Source organism: Macaca fascicularis, chromosome 5 (assembly GCF_037993035.2).
Source record: "Macaca fascicularis isolate 582-1 chromosome 5, T2T-MFA8v1.1".
NCBI lineage: Eukaryota > Metazoa > Chordata > Mammalia > Primates > Cercopithecidae > Macaca > Macaca fascicularis.
In genome coordinates this window covers 113,314,573-113,340,247 of record NC_088379.1, presented here as the reverse complement: position 1 = coordinate 113,340,247, position 25,675 = coordinate 113,314,573, and the positions used below count along the sequence as shown (strand labels likewise).

General features: G+C 40.6%; 1 protein-coding gene across 5 annotated transcripts in view; it reads left to right on the top strand.

Moving 5' to 3' along the window:
• Positions 1–2,172: 2,172 nt before the first annotated feature.
• The window catches only part of PAPSS1 (3'-phosphoadenosine 5'-phosphosulfate synthase 1), a 103,641-nt gene continuing 80,138 nt past the window's right edge, over positions 2,173–25,675 (top strand). For 2 of the 5 annotated variants that reach the window (XM_005555626.5, XM_045392723.3), the window contains exons 1-2: positions 2,173–2,290; positions 21,160–21,274. In XM_005555626.5, the coding sequence (XP_005555683.3) occupies positions 2,231–2,290; positions 21,160–21,274 (175 nt within the window). In that variant the 5' untranslated portion in view covers positions 2,173–2,230. Of the gene's footprint in view, positions 2,291–2,445; positions 2,564–3,998; positions 4,054–8,623; positions 8,743–10,075; positions 10,205–21,159; positions 21,275–25,675 lie in introns of those variants that run through there. The other 3 variants (XM_015450723.4, XM_074040971.1, XM_015450724.4) reach the window with 3 other exon arrangements.

Below are 25,675 nucleotides of genomic sequence, written 5' to 3'. Positions count from 1 at the left end.
GAAAAATTTCTTTAAATTGGTTTCTGAGTCCTTTTGACATAATCCAAGTAGCTTTTGATAGTCTTTTGTTATGTTTCCTGTTTGACAAGATGTTTCTGGTTCATTTGCATGACCCATATCTGGAATCACGAATTTGGATGGACAGTATCAATGTAAACTTATGATATATTTTACCTTAAAAAATAGTCTTTTAACTCTTAGGAGAAATAAGGTCAAACTCACAGCAGTGATCACTCCGAGGGCCAGATCGTTATAACTAAATACCATTTCCCTCTAATAAGAACCAGAACTCAGAGAAATGGCTAACTTCAGATGTGGCCCTATTTTCTCATATGAAACTTGAGATCTTCCAAGCTCATTCTTGTTATTGGTAGAATTTGGAATTATATTGAAATTCTGTTCTATATATGAACCCCAGATTAAAAATTCCCTAGAAAAAGCTGAAGGGAACCATTCACATTTCAAGTAGTCAAGTAACAAGCTCAGATTTCTGTTTCAGAAATACCACTCTGACAGCAGGCGCAAGAATGGGGTGTGTGGCGGGGGTGTGGAGAGCAGCTGCACAGGTGGGAGGATGTCCAGTGAACGGGCTTAGTGACAACTCAGATTGGATATGCGGCGGTGGGCTAATTTAAGACAGTAGCAGTGGGGTAAATAGATGGGGGGCTGATTTGCTAGTCACTAACAGGCAGCAGCCTCGGGTCTTGGTGATGGTGGTTGATTTGCTAGTCACTAACAGGCAGCAGCAGCAGCCTCAGATCTTGGTGATGGGCGGGGGCGGAGGGCAGCTGTGTCACAGAGGGGCAGAGCTGCAAGCAACTCTCTTGGTACCAGGGGCAAGCTGCGGAAAAGAGAACTCAGAGTTATGGGGGGTGGAGGGAAGACAGCTCCTGGAGGAAACTCTCTCATGCCCCCAGCTCATCCTCCTACGAACTAGCCCTGGAATAATTAGGTGAATTTGAAAATGCCCTCCGTAGGCGGGCGTTCTATTCGGGGTTACCTGCGGCCTCCCCGGTCCTGGATTTCAGCCCTCTAGGGATTTCCTGAGTAGCTATTAATAATACAGAATCCCCTTTCCGGCGTAGGTCGGTAAGAAGCACTGCACAGAAATCTGATGCGAAGGGAGGTCTCCAAGTGGAGAGGGAGGTACCTTATAAATAATCACTAATCCCGTTGAGATATTAATTATTGATGTCAAGAAATCGGGCTTTTACATCTTTTTAAAAACTGTATCTTGAGGCCAGGCGCGGTGACTCACGCCTGTAATCCCAGCACTTTGGGAAGCTGAGGCGGGCGGATCACGAGGTCAGGAATTCGAGACCAGCCTGGCCAACATGGTGAAACATCGTCTCTACTAAAAATACAAAAACTAGCCGGGCGTGGTGGCGCACGCCTGTAGTCCCAGCTACTCGGGAGGCTGAGGCAGGAGAATCGCTTGAATCTGGGAGGCAGAGGTTGCAGTGAGCCGAGATCCTACCACTGCCCTCCAGCCTGGGCGACAGTGCAAGACTCCGTTTCAAACAAACAAACAAACAAACAAAAAACGTGTCTTGAGTATAATTTTAAAGTGAAGCGTTAAAATGTGGAGAATGAGCTGTTCAGTAAATCAATTCTTCCCTTTGCAAAGCTGTAAAACATTTAAAACATCTGGCCAGGGTGACAGGGGCACAGAACGGGCGGACAGGAGGCCGTCAGCCAGCCTGTGGAGGGGTAGCCAAAGGGGCAAGAGCCCGCGTCAGCATCCTCCCAACCAGCCTCTGCTGAGTGAGTGCCACGCGTGGCCAGCCGCGCACTCCCCATGCCGCTCTCCTGGCTGCTGGTACTCGCTCTTAGAGATCTGCGCTAGCTCAGAGATAGGTTGGGAGCCGCAGAGGTGCGTGCAGTTTCACGACTGCATCCCAGGCCCCGCCCTTTCATCGCGATCTGGAAGGAGGAGCGCCGTGCGCGCTCGCGCGGGCGCGAGCGCTGAAGCTCCGTCCCCAGCTTCTACCTCCGGTTCTATCCCGGCGCTTCGCCCTTCCCCGCAGACCTCTGCCCCGGACCCATTTCCGAGGCGCGCCGCATGCGCCGCGCAACCCAGGCCACGAGCACGGGCGCGTGCGCACGTCAGCGCGCGCCCGCCCCGACGCGAGGAGGCCCCGCCCTCCAGGCCCGCCCCGCTCGCTGGCCTGCCTCCTTCTGCTACCCTCCCGGCACGGAGAAACCCGGCTGCCCAGCGCGCTCTGCGGTCATGGAGATCCCTGGGAGCCTGTGCAAGAAAGTCAAGCTGAGCAATAACGCGCAGAACTGGGTAAGTGGGGGAGGAGGGCGAGACGGCGAGGAGCGGAGAGGCTGTGGGAGCAGCTCATTATGGAGCCGCCGCCTCTCTCTCGCCTCCTCCGCATCCTTCCAGGAGCGCGGAGGTGGGTGCCGGGACCGCGGCGCCTCCGGACTGGGCCCATGAGTGGTTGTGAGGCAGAGGGGCCCGGCGCAGGGTGGGGGTCTCGCCCTGGCTTGGCGCAGCGTGCTGTTCGGGCCACCGTTCTTGGGAAGAACGCCTCCCCTCCCCAGCGCCTGCACTCAGGTAAGACCCCCAGGAAAATCCTTCACACGTGAGCTGGCGGCTGCTGAAATCTCCGGGCGCTGGAACCTGCGGCTGCAGAAAGTGGAGCTTCCTGCATCCCTTGGAGTGGCCTGAAGATCTGCAGAGGAGGCGGAGGCGGGCGCCTTCGACGCGTTCTTGGTTTTTCTTGGCTTTGCCAGTGCGGTTGGCCCAGGTTTGGGTCGATCTCCATGTCTTTCCATTTCTGAGTTTCAGTGTGAAGGGAGAGTACCCAACAATGTGGTCATTCATGGGTTGAGACTGCCCTGAACTGAGGTTCTTTGTGTCTCTGTGTTAAATCGGAATGTTTAACAAGTAGGAGTTTTAAAGACTCCATTCCTGGTGACAGTCAGGTGTGGGACCAGTCCTTTATAACGTTTAGTAACGACTGCCAGTTGACTTTGTAAAGTGCTGTGTCCTCATAACGTTGCTTACTTCCTTAATTTCTCTGTGATGAGAAACAGCCTTATCTTTCTTTGTAAGTGTGGAGCAGGGGAGGACCCATCTTTGGAGTCTGGAAAGGTTTTAGGTTTAGATGGAAATATAATTTCACAGTCCAATGAAATAATGAGGTTTAAATGCAATGTCTCCCAAAACGTTACTTGCCCTTGATGAATCAAAGAAAAAAAAAAAAAGCAATTTCAGGCAAATGTTCTTTGGAACATTAATTTACCACATCTGTTGTTATTGTTATCAAGAATTGTCTGCTGGTTCCTCTCTCCTTTTATTTAACTCTATAGATGGTAAGGAGGGGAAGGAGATTTAAAAGATGAATTAGAACCGTGGAAAGAGCACTGGACTCCTGGCCTGGTCTCTCTTCCCAGCTTTGCCATTTACTGACTGTGTGATCTTGAAGAAAGTCACTACTTATTCGAACCTCAGTTGACTTAAGGGTATAATAGTATGTACTTCACGGGATTGTTCTGATGAACAAAGAAGACATCATGAATTTGAAAGTGCAGTGAAACCACTGCCTTGAAACTGAGACTCAGTTTCGCTTCTGTTACCTTAAGGTATTTCATGGTTAGGGAAATAAGGTTGACTAACTTGGGGTATTTACAGATAATTTCTGTTACGTTGTCCATTTATTTACTCATTTATTTATTAACATTTGCCACATGGTGCGTATTCTATGTAGAGACTTGTGCTAGACATGTGGTGAAAAATGTGGGACTTAAACTGCTTGCCTTCTGGTAGTTCATGGTCTGTGTTGGGGTTGTGACATTTGCCAACTGGTGAATATGTCTTTGTGGTCCACAGTGAGTGGCGTAAGACAGAAGTTTTATTGCAATTTAGAGGAGAGATTAGTTTCGCCTGGGCGTTTTGGGAGGGTTTATGGAGGAGCTCAGATTTCTGAGTCAGAGGGGAACTTCGTGGAGAAGTGTTGGGAATAAAAATTACTATTTTTTTACTCCAGGAACATTGACGAAACTTGTTTGACTGCTCTGGAGAGTTTTTGTTGGGAAGTAGAGGTAAGGTTGAATAGGGAGGCTGGGGCTACGTGATGCTCTTATGTTTGGCTGCAGAGAAGACTTAATTCCATGGGAGATTTTTGATGGGGCTAGAATTTTAAATTTTCTGATCCTTGTAAATTTTTTCTCTCCCTCATGAAACACCCGTCGTCTCTCCCTCTCTCATACTTAAATCAGCTTAATAGGCACAAGTGTGAAGAACCCATACACCTTTAAAATTCCTATCACAGGATAAAATTGGTAATCCAGGAAGAATGTTCTGCTGAAGAAATCTAGACCCGGTAGGACCCAGATGGGGAAGCCCTGGAGACCAGACAAGGTTATAGTAAGGTTTAAATGAATTAATAGATTTGAAGCCTGCCTGGCACATGAGCACTATTTATGTTCTTGTTAATTCATCCAGTGTGAGGGGCTGAAGGGCTGGGGTAAGGTGGCAGTGGAACTAGAGGAGTAGCTGCATTAAAAACATTTAAGGAAGAGTAGAGAGGACCGACTAGATATAGGAGATGAAAAAGGGAGAAATGTTAAAAGATGAACCTGAAGTTTTGGTCTGGGAAGTGGGGAGAAAGGTTGTTACCTGTGTGGAAATGGGGAAGTAGGTTGGGCATGGGGGTAAGGGTGATACTAGTTAAACACAAAGGACAGTTTAGTGTGTGCCAGGAACGGTTTGAAATGTTTTACCTATATTAACCCATTGAGTTTTTGTTACATTTCTGAGGGTGAATATCATGAGAGACAGTGATTAAAAGCTGGACCGTGGAGCTGACTGCCTGGGCTGACATCTGGACTCCACTATTTATTAACTATGTAACTTTTGGCTGGTCACTTAATTTCTCTGTGCCTCTGTGTGCTCATCTATAAAATGAAAATGATAGCCTCACAGAGATACTGTGACAATTAGACTTAGCTCTTACTATTATCATCCTCTATTACAATTAGTATTTCCATTTTATAGATGACAAAACTGAGGCACAGAGATGTCATGGAGCTTGTTAGTGGTGGACCCATTTTAAACCTGTTGCATTTTAGGGACAGCCTTAGTAGAGATAGTTTTAGAGGAAATATGAGCCATGTGTATAATTCAGCATTTACTAGATACCACATTAAAAAGTGTAAAGTAACAGGTGAAATAAATTTCAGTAATATGTTTAATCTACTGTATCCCAAATACTATCATTTCAGTATGCTTTTCAATGTTAGTGTAAGTTCAACACTATCATAAATAATAAAAAGTTATAAAAGTATGGAGTTTCTTTTTTTTTACAGTTAGTACACATTTCACTTCATACTATCCACATTTCAAATAGTAGGGACATGTGGATAACATAGTTACAGAAATTGAGTTGTGCTGAGGTTGGAAGTAAAGGTTTCATGGTTAAATTTGAGTTAAAGAGTATTAGGAAAATAAATGTGAGACCAAATATTAAGCTTTGAGTAATAGCTCCTGTTAAGGATTAGGTAAAGGAAATGTACTCATGGGAGACAATAGGCAAAGAGATGGGAAAATGTAGTCTTTCAGCTCTGGGAAACGGTTAGAATTATAGAAAGTTAAAGTTGTCCATATACCTGTGGGAATAGTGAAGAAAAACTAAGAAATTGACTTACTCTTGGAACTGCCTCTTACTTCAGTCTGATAAAGCATCAGACATAATGAATATCATTTTCTATCCAATTGAATCTTTCTCCAGTGGGACCAGTTTTCATCTGCCCTTGGGGATGTGTTAGTTGGACTGAGGGAAGTTTGGGACACTCAGTTCAGGCCCAGATGTCATTTACCCATTTTGTAGAATCATATTGGGCTGAGTCCCTTGTTGGATCTGCCTTACAGTGGAGTAGGGTGCTAAGAGAGGTTTTTGAAACCGGGCACGACATTAAGAAGCATATACAGTCTCTCTCTGGTTTGCTTTTCCATTCCCCTCTTACAACTCCCTGAATTTCCATAGCTCCAGCCCAACTTTCCATCCATATCATACATCCTCATGGTTTTACACAAGCCTTTCCTTCTCCCTGGGATGCTTGTTACCCTTTATCAGGGGCTGAAATGTTCAGAGCCTTGGACCATTTTACCTTAACTGTGTGAAATGTGTGGCCCTCATAGATACATATATTCACTTGCTCATGGGCTGAATTGTTTGTGCTCTTCTGCATTATGTTGCGTTCTCTCTGCTAATATGTATCTTGTAATCATATTTCATTATAGATGTTTTGTATCTATACCAAACTTTTCCTGATATAACAGAATTGGGGATAAGGGGCAGGATGCAAAGTAGCTCGGTAGCTCTGATATTGAAATCCTTAGATAATTCATTAGTATCTTAAAAAAGCTTAAGTAAGAGAATAAGCTCCGTATGTGGGAGGATTCAGATTACAGTTTTGTCACTTACCATCTGGGTGATCTTGGGAACATTATTTAACCCCTCCATCTCTCAATATCCTCGTCTGTAATGAGATAATAAAACATACCTCACAGTGAGGCTAATGGTGCATACCATATGGGATTATAGTGAGGTTTAAAGAAGTTAATATATTTATAAAACTATGGTTCCTGGCACATGAGTACTATTCTTGTTCTTATTATTTATTAGTTCATCAAATATTTAACATTTACTTTGTGCCTTTGTTCCAGGTCCTGAGGATGCAGTGGTAAAAAGACAGAGAACGGTCCTGTTTTATGGATATTACGTTCTACCTGAGAGAGAGTTAATTAAACCAAATAAGTGAATGAAGTAATTCCCCCTTTTACCAATTCTATCTTTCCCAAACTGCTTGTCTCTTTATATGTGGATCTTTTTCATAGAAGGCCAGCAGCCCCTTGTGGATTTAGCTGAACACTCAGGTGATACAAAAATGAAATAAGGACACAGAAGTGGAACACACAGCCAAACAAGAGGCCAATATACTTGTCCTTCAGAGGATCTGCCTGGGTGTGGTCAGGGGCAGGCATTGGTCTTTTATTTCCCCCACCCCCAGGTTTAACAGAGAATTATCTCTCTACCCTGGCAAGATGATACTAAAAAATTGCCTGATGAAAAGGGAAACTTAAACTTCTACCAACAACAGCAACAAGACAAATGATAGTAAGGTCTAGATCTGTGTTGTCCAGTTCATGATCCACTTGTGGCAATTGAAATTTAATGAACATTAAGTAAAAAATTCCGTTTGTTAGTTGCAATAACCACATTTCAAGAGCTGCATATGTGGTTAGTGGCCACAGGAATTGGACAGCGCAGTATAGAACATTTTCATCATCTCAGGAAGCTCTGTTGGACAGTACAGATCTAGATGAAGCTTTGTGATGGCTGCCAGTTTTTTTTTCCTACTTATCTGTGTGTTTATGTATTAGGGTATTTTTACTCTGTTCCCAAGAACGGGTAATTTCTAGAGTCAGTGGCTACTTTGAAATTTTAGTTTTGGGCGGTTTTGCACCTTGGCTTCTGGTAACGTGTCCAGCAGTATTAGCCTCCCCTTAGTGTAGTTGCTTCTTCAGATTTGAAATGTCAATATACTTCCCAGCCTGGGTGTGTTACATTGAACTTTAGTGGTTCTCAATCATGTGAGATTTTACCAGCCCTAGGGGGCATTTGGCAGTTCTGGAGACATTTTTGGTTATTCTACTTGTGTATGGAGGGGGATAATTCTTCTAACATCTATTGGAAAAGATTTCTTAAAAAACCTAAATGTCTGAATTCTTAAATCTGAAATGCAAATGTAAAATCCAATTAAAAAATCCAATTGATGTGGCCTTTTTTCCCCCCATCAGCCTGGAAGTTGCCATTTCTTACTCTGAGGTGGATCGGTTACTCATAGCATACCAATAACAAGACAGGAAAACCCCAATCCTGAATTGTTTTGAAATCAGATTAAGTAATTAGTTCAAATAAAGGGAATGACTTTTCTTTTTGGTATTCATTTAAGTGATAGTAAAGAGAATGTTCTCAGGGAGACTGTTGCAGTGGCTATAGAGACATCTGCAATGGAGTTTTGCTGTAGGGGAGAAAGATTGGGCTCAGTTCCAAACACAAAGAGGAAAAGTGGGAATTTATGGTGAGGGAGCGGTATGGGGATCAGTGGATGGAAAATTACTAAGAGAGGAAACATTAAGAATTAGGGAGTATTCTGAGTAAAACGATTTAACGGTTCTTGCTGAAGGCAGGCAGGCCAAGGTGATCAGGCATCATCTGGGGGATGGTGCGGCTTGAGTTCGGTCAGCTATCAAGGATGGGGGATTTCTGCTAAAATTCGACTCTTGAAGACATGCCCAAGGATAGGGACCCAGTTGAAAAAGGGTTCAGAAGGAGCCTACCTAGTTTGATCAAGGAGAGAAATCTTGCCAGTGATAATCGTTTCTGTGACATATCTTTTCCTAAAGACACAGTTAAATTTTAACTGAATAATGATGGTAGAAATACCAGACATTGTGTAGAGAAATTCAGTGTCTGTCTTTGGATGAATGCAGCCATTGCGCAGGCTGTTTTCTCTTATTGTTCTCTCTAGTTACGTTGATGCTTGCAGACCTTCCCTCTGCTTTTGTCTTTCATATTTTTTTTTTCTTTTTTTCTTTTTGTCTGAGACATTCTTGCTCTGTTGCCAGACTAGAGTGTGGTTGTGCGACCTTGGCTCACTGTAACCTCCACCTCACTGGTTCAAGTGATTCTCCTGCCTCAGCCTCCCGAGTAGCTGGGACTTCAGGTGTGTACCACCATGCCAAACTAGTTTTTGTATTTTTAGTAGAGACGAGATTTTACCATGTTGGTCAGGATGGTCTTGATCTCTTGACCTCGTGATCTGCCCGCCTCAGCCTCTGAAAGTGCTGGGATTATCACTGTGCCCGACCTGTCTTTCATATTTTTAAGTGTACAATTCAGTGGTTTTTAGTATAGCCAGAGTTGTACAGCCATCACCAGAATCTAATTTTAGAATATTTACATATCCCCAAAAAGAAACCTTATACCCATTAGTAGTCGTTCCCCAGGCTCTACATTTTCTCCTAGCCCCTGACAACCAATAATGTACTTTCTGTCTCTATGGATTATGCTGTTGTGGGCTTTCCTAGAAATGAAATTATGTAATCTATGGCCTTTTGTATCTGGCTTTTGTCACCTCGGATAATGTTTTCGAGCTTCATCCGTGTTACAACATGTATCAACTAGCCTTACCAAGATGGTGAAACCTCGTCTCTACCAAAAATACAAAAAAAATTAGCCATGCATGGTAGCATGCACCTGTAATCCCAGCTACTCGGGAGGCTGAGGCAGGAGAATCACTTGAACTAGGAGGCGAAGGTTGGACTGAGCTAAGATCACGCCACTGCACTCCATCCTGGGCAACAGAGCAAGACTCCTATTTTTTTTTTTAAATCATTCAATATATGGTTGAAGAAAATCCCGTTGTATGGATAATAATACATCTTTTTTTTTTTCCCGCCCCGAGATGGAGTCTCGCTCTGTCGCCTGGCTGGAGTGCAGTGGCACAATCTCGGCTCACTGCAGCCTTCGCATCCCTGGTTCAAGCTCTTCTCCTGCCTCAGCCTTCCGGGTAGCTGGGATTAAAGGCACGTGCCACCATGCCCGGCTAATTTTTACATTTTGAGTAGAGACAGGGTTTCACAATGTTGGCCAGGATGGTCTCCATCTCCTGACCTCATGATCCACCTGCTTCCGCCTCCCAAAGTGCTGGGATTACAGGCGTGAGCCACCATGCCCGGCCACATCTTCTTTATTCATCAGTTGGTGGACATTTAGGTTGTTCCTACTTTTTGGCTTTCATGAATAAATGCTATGAACATTTGTGTATAAGTTTTTGTGGATACTTTTATGTGGTTTTAATAGTTAATTTCAACCTTTGAGGTGGACATTAGTGTATTTTGGTTCCCCAGTCTCTGAACCTCCCTTGTATGTGTGGTGAATGCCTCACTGTGTTTGTGGTAGGAGACACGGTCTGTTACAGATTAGTGATTATTTACCTATGTGTATCTAGTTCCTTTTACAAAATGTTTTTGTTTTTGTTTTTGTTGTGTCCTGAGTGTCTAGAAAGGATCAAAAAACAAATAATGAATGAACAGATAGTCCCAGGCCCATTCTGACTTCTAGGAGTGTCTTAGGGCCAAAATTCCCAGCTGAAGGTAATGGAATGGAAGGCCTTTCCATTAAAGGTACGGATATAAAAACCTATTACATATTTAAAAGTTCTTTAATCTTCAACAGAATAGTTGGAGAGCCGTAATGTGTATGCAGAGTGTATGCATGACAGATGGTAGTGATGAGATAAACATGCTAGTAACTCAGTCCTGATTCAGGAGGTCTGTAGTAGGGCCTGAGATTTGCTTCCTAACAAGCAGCCAGGCCATGCCAGTGTTGCCACACAACATATTTTGTAGTAGCAAAGTTTTAAGAGTAGCCTTTTCAAGTTGTTTTCTCAACATCCTCCAGGGTTGTAGGATCTTCACTTGCTTTTTATCATTGACTTATTAATATTTACAAGATTAATTTCAGTTATCAGTTAATTCTGTGAACTAAAGGTTTTAATTATCAAGAACTCTGTGAACTAAAGATTTCTTTTCATTGTATTCTATAGTCTCTTATCCATATTGTTACTATCTCTTCAGTTTTATCCATATTGTGTCTTGGGACATAAAAGAAAGGTACCTGTTGCCATTTCAGGGATTTCTCATTGGAGTAATACACTGTTTAGCAGTTAGTTTAGGGTGGGTGGTAGAATGGATGAAAGATGTTGAAGTCCAGAGTTATGCTTAGTATTTGGTATATGCTTTGTGTCTTTATAAATTTCACTTAAAAATGCACAATTCTTTATAAAATCATGAAAAATTCACAAAATCTGAAATTCTCTAAATAGCATCACAGATAAGTTGATTTTCCTTATAGGCAAGTGGATAAAATAACAAAATGGCCATGTGGAAATTAGGATGTGTCAAAAAGGGCCACTTGTGTGGTTGACGAGGACAGAAGTTTGTAGTATGTACAGAAAATGCATACTACAAATATTAGAGGCCATGCAATGTTAGCCTAGTGACAGGACTGTTAGTCATTTAGTTCTAAATGTAGAAAGTATTAAATGGTCTTGGAAAGAATTGTTCCATTTCTGCTAGATTTAAGGTTTCCAAGTATCAGTCATCATTTCATTTGCAAGATACACAGAGAAAACAAACCATACTTTAAATGTCTTGTATCTAACATTTATGAGTACTAACTAGAAACAAAGGAGGTTGGGCATTGTGGAAAATATGGATAATTGTAACTCAATGTAAAGAACATGGCTGTGCTTTGGTCAAGGATAGGCCGAGGTAAACATCCAGAATGACTCAGCGAGTCTACAGCGCAGGTGTTTAACTCCACTTGTTATCACAGTCATGTAGCCGTGCCATAATAAGACTCATCATTTGGCTCTAAGCCACTATTGTCTGTAAAAGGTATAAGTGCCCTACTGACATTGTATGGGTGCACTTGCCCCCAGAGAAGGAGAGAGCTGGAGCTGTCCATCTTTGCAGATGGATAGGAGTGAGCCAGGACACAGCTCGGCTCGCTCACACCCAGAGAGAGAGAGAGATTTAAGATGCTGACCCTGAAGGGAGAGCTGGCCGCGTAGCTGTGTGTGGGAGCTGCTGGACTAAGCAGTCGAGACAAGGCAAACAGTGTGAGAGAGCTAATGTGAGTGGGCTGCTGATGAGAGAGCTGCTGAATAAAACTACCTTCCACCTCCCTATGCCCCTGAGTGTTCTGTCAGCTATCTGCTCATCCACTTACTCCCTTTGGACCTCAGCATGAACTGGAACCTGACCCCAAGCAGGACACTCATAGTCCTTGACCTACTTTCCTGAGGGAGTAAAAATATATAGGCACAAGAAGATACCTGAATATATTAATGGTACATAAATAACAAAAGAATGATATGGGCATTAAATGTTACAGGGACTTCCTAGGTACACATACTTACACCGAGCCAGATTATATATATATATATATATACACATACACACACACACACATTTGTGTATATGTATATGTATATATGTGTGTATATATACGTGTGTGTGTATATATATTTCTACAAAGCACCCAGACTATTAAGCAGTAAGCTTGGTTTCTCCTGTGTGTGGAAACTAGGGCACAGAAGACTCAGTATAGAAATATACTTTTTTAAAAAAATTCCAACCCAGAGAGCCAAGAATAGAAATTTAGAGGTGAAGGGAACTCAGTCACTCTCAACCCTTAATGAGTCATTAATGTCATGTTTCCTCAGCAGAATTATAGAAAGGATTTGGCTGAAGTGGATGCAGAAGGAAGGAAAGGGGAAGTAGAAGTAGAAGTGCCATGCAGAGTCTATAAATTCAGTCATAAGTCTACCACTTTGCAATTCTGTAACCACCCAATGTGTTCCTTTTGCCTGCTGCCCACAGGCAAATTTATCAAGACAGGGTAATTTCAGTAGAGAAAGAGTTTAATTCATGCAGAGCCAGCTGAACAGAAGACTTTTATTATTGAACAAATCAGCCTCCCTCAAAATTTGGAGGCCAGGGTTTTTTAAGGATAGTTTGGCTGGCAAGGGAATGGGTGCAGCTAATTCGTTGGGGATGTAATCATAGGGGTGTGGAAAATAGTCCTACTGTGTTAAGTCCGCTTCTGGGTGGGAGCACACAGGTGGTTGGTAGGTCCAGGTGGAGCCATTGGTAGTCAGAAATGCAAAAACCTGAAAAGACATCTCAAAAGGCCAATCTTAGATTCTACAGTAGTGATGTTATCTGCAGGAGTAACTGGGGAAGTTGAAAATCTTGTGACTTCTGAAACAGTGACTGGTAATCATTTATGTTTACACGTTAGGAGAATTCAGGCTCCTCTCATCTCCTAACCTGGTGGTCTTTTATTAGCTTTAAAAGATGGTTTACTTTTGGGGAAGTACTATTATCATTTAAACTAAAAACTAAATTTCTCCCAAAGTTAGCTTGGCCCAAACCCAGCAATACCTAAGGGCAGTTTGGAGGTTCAAGGCAAGATGGGGGTTGGTTAGATCAGGTCTTTTTCACTGTTACAATTTTCTCACAATTTTTCAAAGGCTGTTTCAATTCCAGTAGTTTTATAAAAGTGCTGTTTGATTTACTCTGAAAAACTGGAAGGTAGGACAATGTGGCAATTTTTTAAAGTTTATTTTTTAATATGAAAAATACCGTTAAAAACTTTAGCCAAATTAAATTTAAAAGAGTTTGAGCAAAGAATGATTTGTGAATTAGGCAGCCTCCTGAGTTGGTGCAGCTGCATGGTGGAAGATTTATGGACAGAAGGAGGAAAGTGGTGTACAGAAAATGGAAGTGAGGTCCAGAAACAACTGGATTGGTTATAGCTCAGCATTTGGCTTATTTGAACATGCTTTGAACAATTGGCCACATTTGATTGGCCAAAACTCAGTGATTGGCGCAAGTGTGGCTACAGTCTGTTTATTATCTCCAGCTAGGTTACAGTTTACTACATATGGAGAAACCTTTGGGCTGAACTTAAAATATGTAAAGAGGAAGCGTTAGCTTTAACTTGATTTAACAATATCAAACATACATAAACAAAAAAATCTCCTTATATCCAGAGTACTACGTTTGCTGCCAGAATCTTTTTAAATGTAGGAGGCAAGAAACTGAGGGAGCATTCTTTTTAGAGATTAAAACAGACGGTCTCTACTTATCCTGTCTGTATTTTTTCTCAACCATATTCTCAGCAGTTATAGTTTGACAGATAATTTTTATACATTCTAGCTTGATTTGATAAGAAAAGCAGAAGATATTTTACAGGACCAAAATCAATTAAAATTCATTAGATACATGTTTCTTCTTGTCTAAAGAGCAAAGTAACTTGGAAAAATTCTCAAACAAAACGACCAAACCAAACAAGTTCTACCAGTATAGGCAGCAAAATGTGTATAGCACCTTCCTCAGTTCCCTTTTAGCAGAGACCTTAGCTCCCTTTTCCTCCTTAGCCAGTATTGATGGGAGCTAAAACTAAAGAGGTGCCACTGCTTCTCAAGATACACAAATGTCTACTTCTGAAGCCCTTTTTTTTAAGTTCTTGGAAGTGTAGAACTGGTAAGTTGTATTTGCTTCATCAGTTTATTGAAAAGAAATTAATCTAGAGACTCATATTACAGTTTTTTGTAAGCGATTATTAAATATGTAAAAGTATTTTATTGGAAATAAAGTATTAATAATTGTATAAATAATTATTGTTAATGAGATGAGTAGATGGAAAGGGGTGCAGCTTTTGTGGCATACCTATTGAAAGAATTGTCAAATTATCCCTTTGGTCCCAGAGGATTTTTTAGGCACTGGTAATGATAATAAGATTCAGATGTGTGGGAGATGGCATTCCTGCTGTACAGGATTGTGAAGGGGAAGATAGGAAAAGAGACCCTTAATCTCATGGAAGTTGAAGATTTGGATAGAAATTTAATTCCTTAAAAATCAAATCTGTGTTTTGGTGGAGGTCAGCAAAATGATAGAATGGGACTTCCCAGTGCTTGTATTCCCAAATAAACATTAATTGAACAACTATTCTTGCACAAAAATACCTTAATAAGAGCTAAGGAAGCCAGGTGAGAGATGACAGCACCTGCATGTAGCAGAGAAATCAGAAAAAACACATCGAAGAGAGTAGAAAGAACAGTTTTACATGATCTATATCACTGCCCCCAGCCTGCCACGTCAGGCAGCACAATGTGGAGAAAGACACCCTTTGCTTAGAGGAGGGAGAGGGCAGTGAGCATAAGATTTTGTCTCGGAACCCAATACCAGGCCCACCCCAGTGAAACCCAGTGCCAGGCAGGTCCCCACAACCCCAGACTCCAGGCATCTACCCATGGATTGAGCCTCCAAGCCTAGGCTGGTACTAAGCAGGATTCTGCAGCCCCAGGTTCCAGCTCCTCCGACCCCCACCACCAGGCCAGACCCAATGGACTCAAGTTTTAGACTTGTCTTAGGGCCAGGCTGGCCCCAGTGTCCCTGGACTCAGAGCTCCCTTTAGTACCAGGTTGGCTCCCGCAGGTAGACACCTGTGGATACAGGCTCCAAGCTGTCCCAGCTTCAGGCCTTCTCCAGGTTTCAGACCAGCTGAGAGCCAGGTTGGCCCACACAGCCCTGGGTGTCAGGTCTGCCCCAATACAAGGCCATTCCCCGTGGCCCCACCCTCCAGGCCGGCTACTGCAACCCCATACTTGAGAGACCCAGGGTTTCAGTACCATCCCAGTACATCTCAGCACTGGACCAGCCCCCATGGACCCAGGCTGTAGGATCATTTCTGTGGACCCAGGTTCCAGGCCAGCACCCACATGCCGAGCATCTACGCCAGCCCCCTTGGCTTCAGAGCAGGTCCTATGATTCTAGGTAGGCTTCAGACCAACCCCTGTAGACCTAGGCCTCCACATCTGCTCCAGCACCAGCTGAGCTCTGCCTACCTGCTGACCCAGATACCAGGCCAGCCTCCCAGAGGACTCCAGCAGCAAGCCTGCTTGTGCACCATGCCAGATGGCCTCCCTAAATTCTCTGGACAGGCTGACTGGTGAAGTGCTTCCCAGATGAAGCCAGCCTACAAAGACTGGAATAAGTTCCTATCTCTTCATTGTACAGATATTGGTATAAGACAACAAGAAATGTGAAAAAACAAGGAGACTTAATACTACCAAAAGTATCACTGACCTTTCAGTGGCTGACTCAAAAGAAATGGAGATACATGAACTGCCTGAAAAAGAATTAAAAAATAATTGTTTAAGGAAGCTAGCAAACCTCAATAAAATAGAAATAATTCAATGTACTCTGGAAAACAGTAGATGAGCAACATGAGAAATTTAACAGATTGAAATTATTTAAAAAATAAAAAATTATAAAGCTGAAAAATGTAATGAATAAAATGAAAAATACAATAGAGAGCATCCATAGAAGAACTGATCAAGCAAAGTAATCTGTACTTGAAGACAGATTTCTTACATAGAGGAGGAGAAAGAAGAATGAAAAGTAATGGAGAAAGCTTACAGGATTTATAGGACAGTATCAAAAGTACAAAAAGTCGAGGTATAGGAGTTCAAGGAGAAGAGAAAACCAAAGGGTTACAAAGCTTATTTAAATAAATAACAACAGAAAACTTTCCAAATCTGGGGAAAGGTATAAATAAGTACAGGAAGATCAAAAGTTCTAATCAGATTCAATCCAAACAAGACTATATCAGGACATATAGTTAAACTGTCAAAAATAAAAGAGGACTCTGAAAGCAGCTAGAGAAAAGAAGCAAATCACATATAAGGGAGTTCCAAAAATGCTAGCAGCAGACTTTTCAGCAGAAACTTTATCGTCCAGGAGAGAGTGGGGTGACATGTTCAAAGTGTTGAAGGAAAAAAACCCGGTCATCCAAGAATACTGTATTCAACAATGCTGTAATTCACAAAGAGAAACATAAAGACTTGCCCAGACAACGCTAAGGGAGTTCATCACTACCAGACATGTCTCAAAAGAAACATTAAAGGGAGTTCTCCAAGCTGAAATAAAAGGATGCTAATTAGTAACAAGAAAGTATAAAAACTCACTGTTAAAAAGAAAATCCACAGTCAAGTTCGGAATTAATACTGTAATTGTTGTGTCAATAATTTATCTCTCTAGTGTGAACATTAAAAGACTATTAACAATAGTGACAATAATTTGTTAAGGGATGTCTTCACTGTCGAGTTCTATCAAATGTTTAAAGAAGGATTAATGCCAGTCTGTGTTAGTCTGTTTTCACACTGCTATAAAGAACTCCCTGAGACTGGGTAAATTATAAAGAAAACAGGTTTAATTGACTCACAGTTCTGCATGGCTGGGGAGGCCCCAGGAAACTTACAAACATGGCAGAAGGTGAAGAGGAAGCAGGGCACATCTTACATGGTGGCAGGAGAGAGAGAACAAGGGCGGAAGTGCCACACTTTTGAACTATCAAATCTTGTGAGAACTCACTATCATGAGAGCAGCATGGGAGGAAGCGCCCCCATGATCCAATCACCACCTACAATGTTGCTCCCTCCACACATGGAGATTACAGTTTGAGATGAGATTTGTGTGGGGACACATAGCCAAACCATATCACCATTTTTTCTTAAACTCTTCCAAAAAACTGAAGAGGAAATACTTCCAAATTTATTTTATGAGGCCAACATTACCCTGATATCAAAGCCACAAAAGGACATTAGAAGAAAAGAAAATCACAGGCCAGCATCCCTGATGAACATAGATGCAGAAATCCTGAACACATAGTAGCACACTGAATTATATGGCACATTAAAGGATCATTCCTTGTTACCAAGTGGGATTTATTTCAGGGATGCAAGGATGGTTCAACATAGGCAATTTTTTTTTTTTTTTTTTTTTTTTTTGAGATGGAGTTTTGCTTTTGTCACCCAGGCTGGAGTGCAATGGCATGATCTTCGCTCGCTACAACCTCCACCTCCTGGGTTCAAGCAATTCTCCTGCCTCAGCCTTCTGAGTAGCTGGGACTACAGGTGCATGCCACCATGCGCTAACCATGCCTGGCTAATTTTTGTATTTTTAGTAGATATGGGGTTTCTCCACATTGACCTGGCTGGTCTCAAACTCCTGACCTCAGATGATCCACCTGCCTCAGCCTCCAAAGTGCTGGGATTAGTGGTGTGAGCCACCATGCCTGGCTAACATATGCAGATTAATAAAGGTGATGCACCACACTAACAATGTAGAGTGACAAACCTATGATCATCTCAATAGATGCAGAAGAATTATTTGAAAGAATTCATTAACCTCTTATGATAAAAACTCAACAAATTAGGAAAAGAAGGAATGTACTTCAGTGCAGTAAGGACTATATATTTCAAGCCCACAACTGACATCATACTCAATGGAAAAACAGAAAAAGTTGAAAGCTTTCCCTCTAAGATCAGGAACACAGCAAGGGTGCCCACTCTTACCACTTCTGTTCAGCATAGTACTGGAGGTCCTAGACAGAGCACTTAGACAAGAGAAATAAATCAAAGGCATCCAAATGGAAAAGTAGAAGTTAAATTGTTCCTGTTTGCAAATGACATGGTTTTAAATATGTGGAAAACCCTAAAGATTTCACCAAAAGACTGTTAGAATAAATAAATTCAGTGAAGACACAGAATACAAAGTCAACATTAGAAAACCAGTAATGTTTTTATATACTAACAATGAAGTACCTATAAAAGAAAGAAAACAAACTCATTTATAGTAGCTACCAGAAAAATAAAATACTTGGGAATACATTTAACCAAGGAAGTAAGATACCTGTATACTGAAAACTGTAAAACATTGATGAAAAAAATTGAAGACAGAAATAAATGGAAACATTATATGTGTTCATGGATTGAAAGAATTAATATTGTTAAAATGTCCATACTACTTAAAGGGATCTACAGATTCAATGCAATCCCCATAAAAAGTCCAAGGATTCTTCACAGAAATAGAAAAAGCAATTCTAAAATTTATATGGAAAGCAATTGTAAAAATCTGTATGGAACAAAAGATCCCAGATAACCAAAGCAATTGAGCAAACATAACAAAGTGGGAGGCATTATTACATTACTTGACTTTAAAACATACTCTGAAGCGGTAGTAATCAAAACAGCATGATACAGTCATAAAAACAGACATATAAACCATAGAACAGAGCAGAAAGCCCAGATACAAATATATGGATTTATATTTAATTGATTTTTGGCAAAGGTGCCAAGGATACATGATGGGGAGAGGACAGTCTCCAATAAATGGTGTTGGGAAAACTGGATATCTGCATGAAGAAGAATGAAGTTAGACCCTTATCTCACCTCATATTTAAAAAAAAAAACTCAAAGTGAATTAAAGATTTACATGTAAGACCAGAAACTCTGAAATTGCTAGCGAAAAGTAGGGAAAAAGTTTTATGACACTAATTTAGGCAGTGATTTTTTTTTTTTTTTTTTGGATATGACTCCAAAAGTACAGGCAACAAACATGAAAATAGACAGATGGGAGTCCATCAAACTAAAAATCAGCTGTACAGCAAAGGAAGCAATCAACAGAGTGAAGAGACAACCTACAGAATGGGAGAATATATTTCCAAACCATACATCTGATGAGGGGTTAATATCCAGAATAGGAAGCCAAACAACTCAATGGCAAGAAAACAATGCAATTAAAAAATGGGCAAAGGATCTGAATAGACATTCCTAAAAAGAAGATAGACAAATAGCCAACATGTATATGAAAAAAGGCTCACCTTCTCTAATCATCGGCTCAACTTCTCTAATCATCAGGGAAGTGCAATTAAAACCACAATGAACTACCACCTCACACCTGTTAGAATGGCTATTATAAAAAAGACAAAAGTGTTGGTGAGGATGTGAGAAAAGAAAATCCTAGTATGCTGTTGCAGGAATATTAGTATAGCCATTATGGAAATCAATATGGAGGTTCCTAAAAAAATTAGAAGTAGAACTACCATATGATCCAGCAATCCCAGTACTAGGTATATAATGAAAGGATGTGAAATCAGTATGTGGAGTAGATATTTGCATTCTCATGTTAATTGCAAATTGCAGCACTATTTGCCATAGTCAAGATATGAAATCAGCCTAAGTGCTCATCAGTTGGTAAATGGATAAAAAAAGTGGTATATTTACACAGTGGGATACTATTCAGTCTTGATAAAAATCCTTTTTTTTATCACCACATGGATGACAAAATATTAAGCGAAATAAGCCAGGCACAGAAAGAGAAATACCATATGATCTCATTTACATGTGGAATCTGAAAAAGTTGAACCTGTAGAAGTAGAGAGTGAATGGTGTTTATCAGGGACTGTGAGGTTTGGGGTGGAGTGGGGGTCGAGGAGGGTGGTTGGAGGAGATGTTGATTAGAGGGTACAAAATTTTATTTAGATACAAGGAATAAATTTGAAAGATCTATTGTATAACATGGTAATGATAATAACAATGTATTTCTGAAAATACTGCTATGGACATGTATATACAAGTTTTATGTGGTCATATGTTTTCATTTCTTATGAGTATAATGTAGGCGTGGGATTGTTTGGTCATATGATAACTCTATATTGAGCATTTTGAGGGGCTGTCATTTTCTAAAATGACTGTACTGTTTTATATTCCCAACAACCAATGTATGAGGATTCCAATATTTCCATATCCTCACCAGTACTTGTTATTATCTATCTTTATTACAGTTATCCTAGTGGGTGTGAAGTGGTATCTTATTGTGGTTTTGGTTTGCATTTCCCTGGTGGCTAATGATGTTGAATATTATTTAAATAATGTGGCTTATTGACCATTTGTATATCTTCTTTGGAGGAAAGCCTGTTCAGATACTTTGAGGCCTATGTAATTTTATGCTTTTTTTTTTTTAAGCAGCTTTGGGAGAACATGAAGTTACAACCAGTGCATTCTACTTTATTCATGTCAGAAGTAGCTATCTCATGATACCCATAGGCATCTCTTTCACACTTTCTTTGGGAGTCTACTCAAATATCACCTTCTTAGCATTTCTTGATCGTCCTCTCTAAAGAGGCACTCTTTCCCCATCTCTGTTTGCTTTTTTACCCTATTTTATTTTTCTGCAGTGCACTTACCACTCTCTGATGTTGTAATTAAGTTTTATTGGTTTACGTTGTTCCCCAGTGGGATGTAGGCTAATTGAGGATAGTGGTCTTGTTTTGCTCACTTGGCATACTAGTAGGGCCTCAGTAGATACTGTCTGAATGGATGAATGAATAAATGAATGTGTGAAAAGACTAGGCTCTGGAGTCTGCCACTCACTAGTTTTGGAATCTCCAGCAAGTTATTTACTGTTTCTCGGATTTAAAATCTTCATCTGTGAAACCTTAGTAGGAAGAGTACTTATGTCATTGGGTTGCTGTGAGGATTAAATCAGTTGGCATGTGTAAAGCAGTAAACACCATGCCAGTACTCTAAGGAAAAAAAAAAACTGTTTTATATTTTTCTTTGCTTTTGGCATGTTGCATGGAGTTTTGTGTGTTTGCAAGGAATATGTGTTTGCCTTTTAAAGGACTCATGTAAACTAGAATTTTTTTTTTCTTTTTTTTCTAGGGAATGCAGAGAGCAACCAACGTCACCTACCAAGCCCATCATGTCAGCAGGAACAAGAGAGGTCAGGTGGTGGGGACCAGAGGTGGCTTTCGTGGTTGCACAGTTTGGCTAACAGGTATGGTCAAGAGAGATAAAGCAATTTATATTAAAAATAGTGCGTATAGGTAACCTTGGACTAGGCATAGGCATATTTAAATTTCGAGCTCTGTTCTTGTATTTGGAGCATCATGACGTATAACTGACATAGTTGCTTAATAACATTTCTTGTAATTTTTTTTGTTCTTTTATAGGATTGCTGTTAAATAAAGGTAAAAACCACAATGCACCTTAAAACTACTTTTTCATAGATACTACATTACATTCTACACACTTCTGAGTGCAAATAAGATCCAGATTCTGCTCTAAGAAGCTAACAGTGAAAACCGTATACGTCTTAGTTTATTTTATGCTGTTATAACAGAATACCAGGGACTGGGTAATTTATATGAATAGAAATTTATTTCTGATAGTTCTGGAGGCTGAGAAGTCCAAGATTGAGGGACTAGCATCTGGCGAGGGCCTTCTTGCTATGTCTGTAATATGGCAGAAGGAGTCACATGGTGAGAAAGAGCAAAAGATTGAATTCACAGCCTCAATCCCTTTTATAGATGGAGTATTCCATTAATGAGGGTGGAGCCCTCATGACTTAAACACCTCCATTAGACCGCATCATTCAACACTGTTGCATTGAGGATTAAGTTTCCAACATGTGAACTCTGAGAGACACATTCAAACCATAGCATGGTATAACCAGAAAAAATGAGTGGTAAGAATTTTCACAAAGTGAATTTCTATTATTCAGCTTTTGTTTGGCCTTTGATTGTTTCTATTGTGTTGGTTTCCATAGAGTCTGTCCTTTGGTCTAGTCATAGCAGGCTGGTGAGTGACTGAATTGATACAGATTTTGAAGTAGCTTTAAAAATGATGGATGCTTTCACTTCTATGAATTATATTTAAAATTTTGATACATTTTGCCACATTGCCCACTAAAATTTTATCCCAGTTTACTCTCCTACCAGCAGTATGGGAGGGTGTTTATTTCCCAGTGTCTTTGTCAACAGTGGTTGTTACCAGTTCTTAAAAATTTGTGCTGATTGGCAAAAAAGTTACTGTTTTTTAAATCATGTTTCATTTTTAGACAGGTCTGTTTGTTTTTGTATGAAAGCAGATACACTCTCACATTCTTCCCATTTCTTCATTCTTCATTCCAGACAGTTGTTAAATTGTTACATTTTTATTGCCAAGGTTTATAGTACTTAATGGGTCAGTAGTTGGTAGCTCACCATCGGTTCTTTTACTATGACATGTTCACTCACAAGCTCTTTATTTGAATGGTCTTAATTGTCTGTATTTCCTTGTTAAATAATTTTTGCAAGGTGGCCTTCCATTAGGTTCTGAACTCCTGGAGGTTTTATGTTTGAGAAAGTCTGACTATCTTTTATGCCAGCTTGGCTGGGTAAAATATATATTTGGTTCATACTTTCTTGGTCTTGGAATTTTAAAAACAGTACTCTGTTGTCTTCTGGCATTAAATGTTTTTGAAGAAGTGTGAGTCTAATAAGCTTTTTCTTTTTAGGAGCTTTCCTTTTTTCATCTGGATGATTAAGGAATTATTTATTTCCCTGTAAAAATACAGGGAAATAGAGGCTTTTGTCTTTCTCAATTAGGTCCTTATCTGCAGTTGATTTTTGTGTATAGTGTGAGGTACAGATTCATTTTCATTTTTTTCCATGTGACTGATCACTTGTCCCAAGAACATAGATTGATGAGGGTATCTTTTTTATCTGATCTGCAGTGTCTGCTCTGTTATCAGGTCTCCACTTACGTGTGGGCCCTCTGCTCTGTCCCACTGATATATTTGTCTGTTCCTCTGTTAATGCCACATTTCTTAGTTACTATATTTTTATAAGTCTTGAAATACAGTGGAGTAAGTCCTCTTACCTTGTTCTTCATCAGCAGTGTTGCCTTTTTTTTTCCATTGTGACTTCCTTTTTTTTTTTTTTTTTCTGGCTGTTAGTGTTGTGTGAATCTTGTAATAGATTTAACCAATTCCCCAGAACTCTGTTGTTATTTAGTTTGGGATTGCATTGTATCTAAGGTAAATTTTTGGGGAAAATCGATCTTTAGAATATTGGGTACTCTTTTTCTTAAACATAGTATTTTCCATTTATTTCATCACTAATGATACTTATAAATAAAGCTTATTTGATTTTTTGGTACTTACTCTATGGTCTACTATGTAATAAGTTTTCAGTCATCACCTTGCCCTGACCCTATGCCTTCCTCAATTGGGACAGGATGGCTACAGTTGGCTGGAGTTGGTATTTCCCTTCCCCCAGGTCAGTTAGGTTCCAATAAAACCTCAGCAGTTTAGGCTTTGGTTAAATAGTTTCTCCTGAGTTCAGTCCTTGTTAAAAAAAATCTGGTGCTCTGGTATATTTCAGAATGGACGCACTTGGGGATTTTTCTTCAGTACTTACTGTGAGAACCTGATTGAGCTCCTGGAGGTGAAACTCTCAGTGTTGTGGGGACCTCCCTGTAACTAGGTTCCTTTGAAATTTTTAACTCTCAGACTTGTCCACACTGAGCCTTAATTCATTCATCAATTATAGTTTAGGTTTTTCTGTGTGACCCTGGTTCCCACAGCACTTTTCCCCACAGTGAGTTTCTCCTCCAGTCAATCGTCACTCCCTGCATTTGCCTGTCTCCCCATTCATGGGGACAGTGGTTTGCCCCTTGTCCTACCCTCATTGACGGATCCAAGAAGAGTTATTCTGTTCAGGTTTTTACTTGTTCGGATGTAATGGTGACTTTCAAGCTCCTTCTATGTGGACCTGGAAAACTTGTAGTTTTCATAAACGTGTATTTGAAAAGAATATGTATTCCCCTGTTGTATGCAGTATTCTGTATAATAGATTAAACTTGTCAGTTGTGGTGTCAAATCTTCTGTAGCCTTCATATGTATATGTTTTTTGATAATGATGTTGGACATGGAAGTCAAGATTTGTTTTTTTCTTGCAATTCAGGTGCTTAACCTGGATCTGCCCAAGGTATTGAGTGATTTTTGTATACTGTTTTGCTAGACATGGTTCACTTTTTATCAGATTTTATTTTAGGGAAATTTTGTTGTTTTGTGTTTCTACATTGGTTGGTATGTTAACTTCCCAGGGCTCTCATAACAAATTAACCACGAAATGGGAGGGAGAAATTTATTCTCCCACAGTTCTAGAGGCTAGAAGTTTGAAATTAAGTTTGTGGTGAGGTTGATTCCTCTGGTAAGTGCTAAGGGAGAATCTGTTCTGTTCCCCTCTTAGCTTCTGCTGGTGGCTGGCAGTCCTTGGTGTGTGGACGGATCACTCCAATCTCTACTTTTGTCTTATAGCCTTGTAATAACACCAGCTGTTGGATTTAGGGTCCACCCTAATCCAGTATGACCTTCTCTTAATTTAACTTTGATTGTGTTTGTAAAGACTCTATTTTCAGATAAGGTCACCTTCTGAGGTTCTGGGTGGACATGAATATTTGGGGAACACTATTCAACCCAGTAGAACTGGTTTCTATTCTTCAGGTATACCAGTTATCCGTATCTTAGATTTGGATTGCTTATCTTGTATTACCAATTTCCTCTGACTGCTCTGTTGACTGTAATTATTAACTGAAACTGTTTATGTCAGTAATTCAATTTCAACAGTGCTTATTCTTTGTTTCAAATTAAATATGCACTTAAAACATATAAATAAACATGTATGTATGAACAGACACGTTTATTATAATTTAGGTTGTTTTTGTTGTATAAAAGTTTAGAGTTTCAGATTTTTTTTCCCTGATACTTGGTGCTCAATTGGTGGTTAAAAACAATTCAGAAGAAATCTAGAACAGCCTCTTTCACCCAGCCACCGTCCCTTTGTTCCACTTACTGTTACTGTGTAACAATTTGCCTAAAACCTAGTGTTGTAAAACAATCGGCATTTAACTTTGCTTACCATTTTGAAGGTAAGGGATGTAAGAGGGCTCAGATAGGCAGCTTTGCTTAGGTCTTGCTTGGTTGTTGTCATGCTGGCCTGGCCCACAGCCATCTGAAGTTTCAGCTGGGCTGGATATCCAAGATGACTTACTCAGATGCTGCTGGTTGTCAGCTGGGAGGTTAGTGGGCTGAGACTGGCTGGTATACCTGCTTGTTATCACGTTAGCATAGTGGTCTCGAGGGATTGAGTCACTGGCATCTCCCAAATTAAGTGACCAAAGAAAAGCTGCATAGCATTTTCTGACCTAGCCTTAGTAGTCACACATCGTGTCACTATTTCACTACATTCTTTTGGCTACAGGTAAGCCCTAAAGCCAGCCCACATTTCAGGGCAGGGAATTAGTACCTCTTGATGTGACAGTAGTAAAGTCACATTGTAGACACTTGTAGGATGGGATATTCAGTTGCAGCCATCTTTGGAAAATGCAGCTGGCTACAGTCGTTAATATCGGT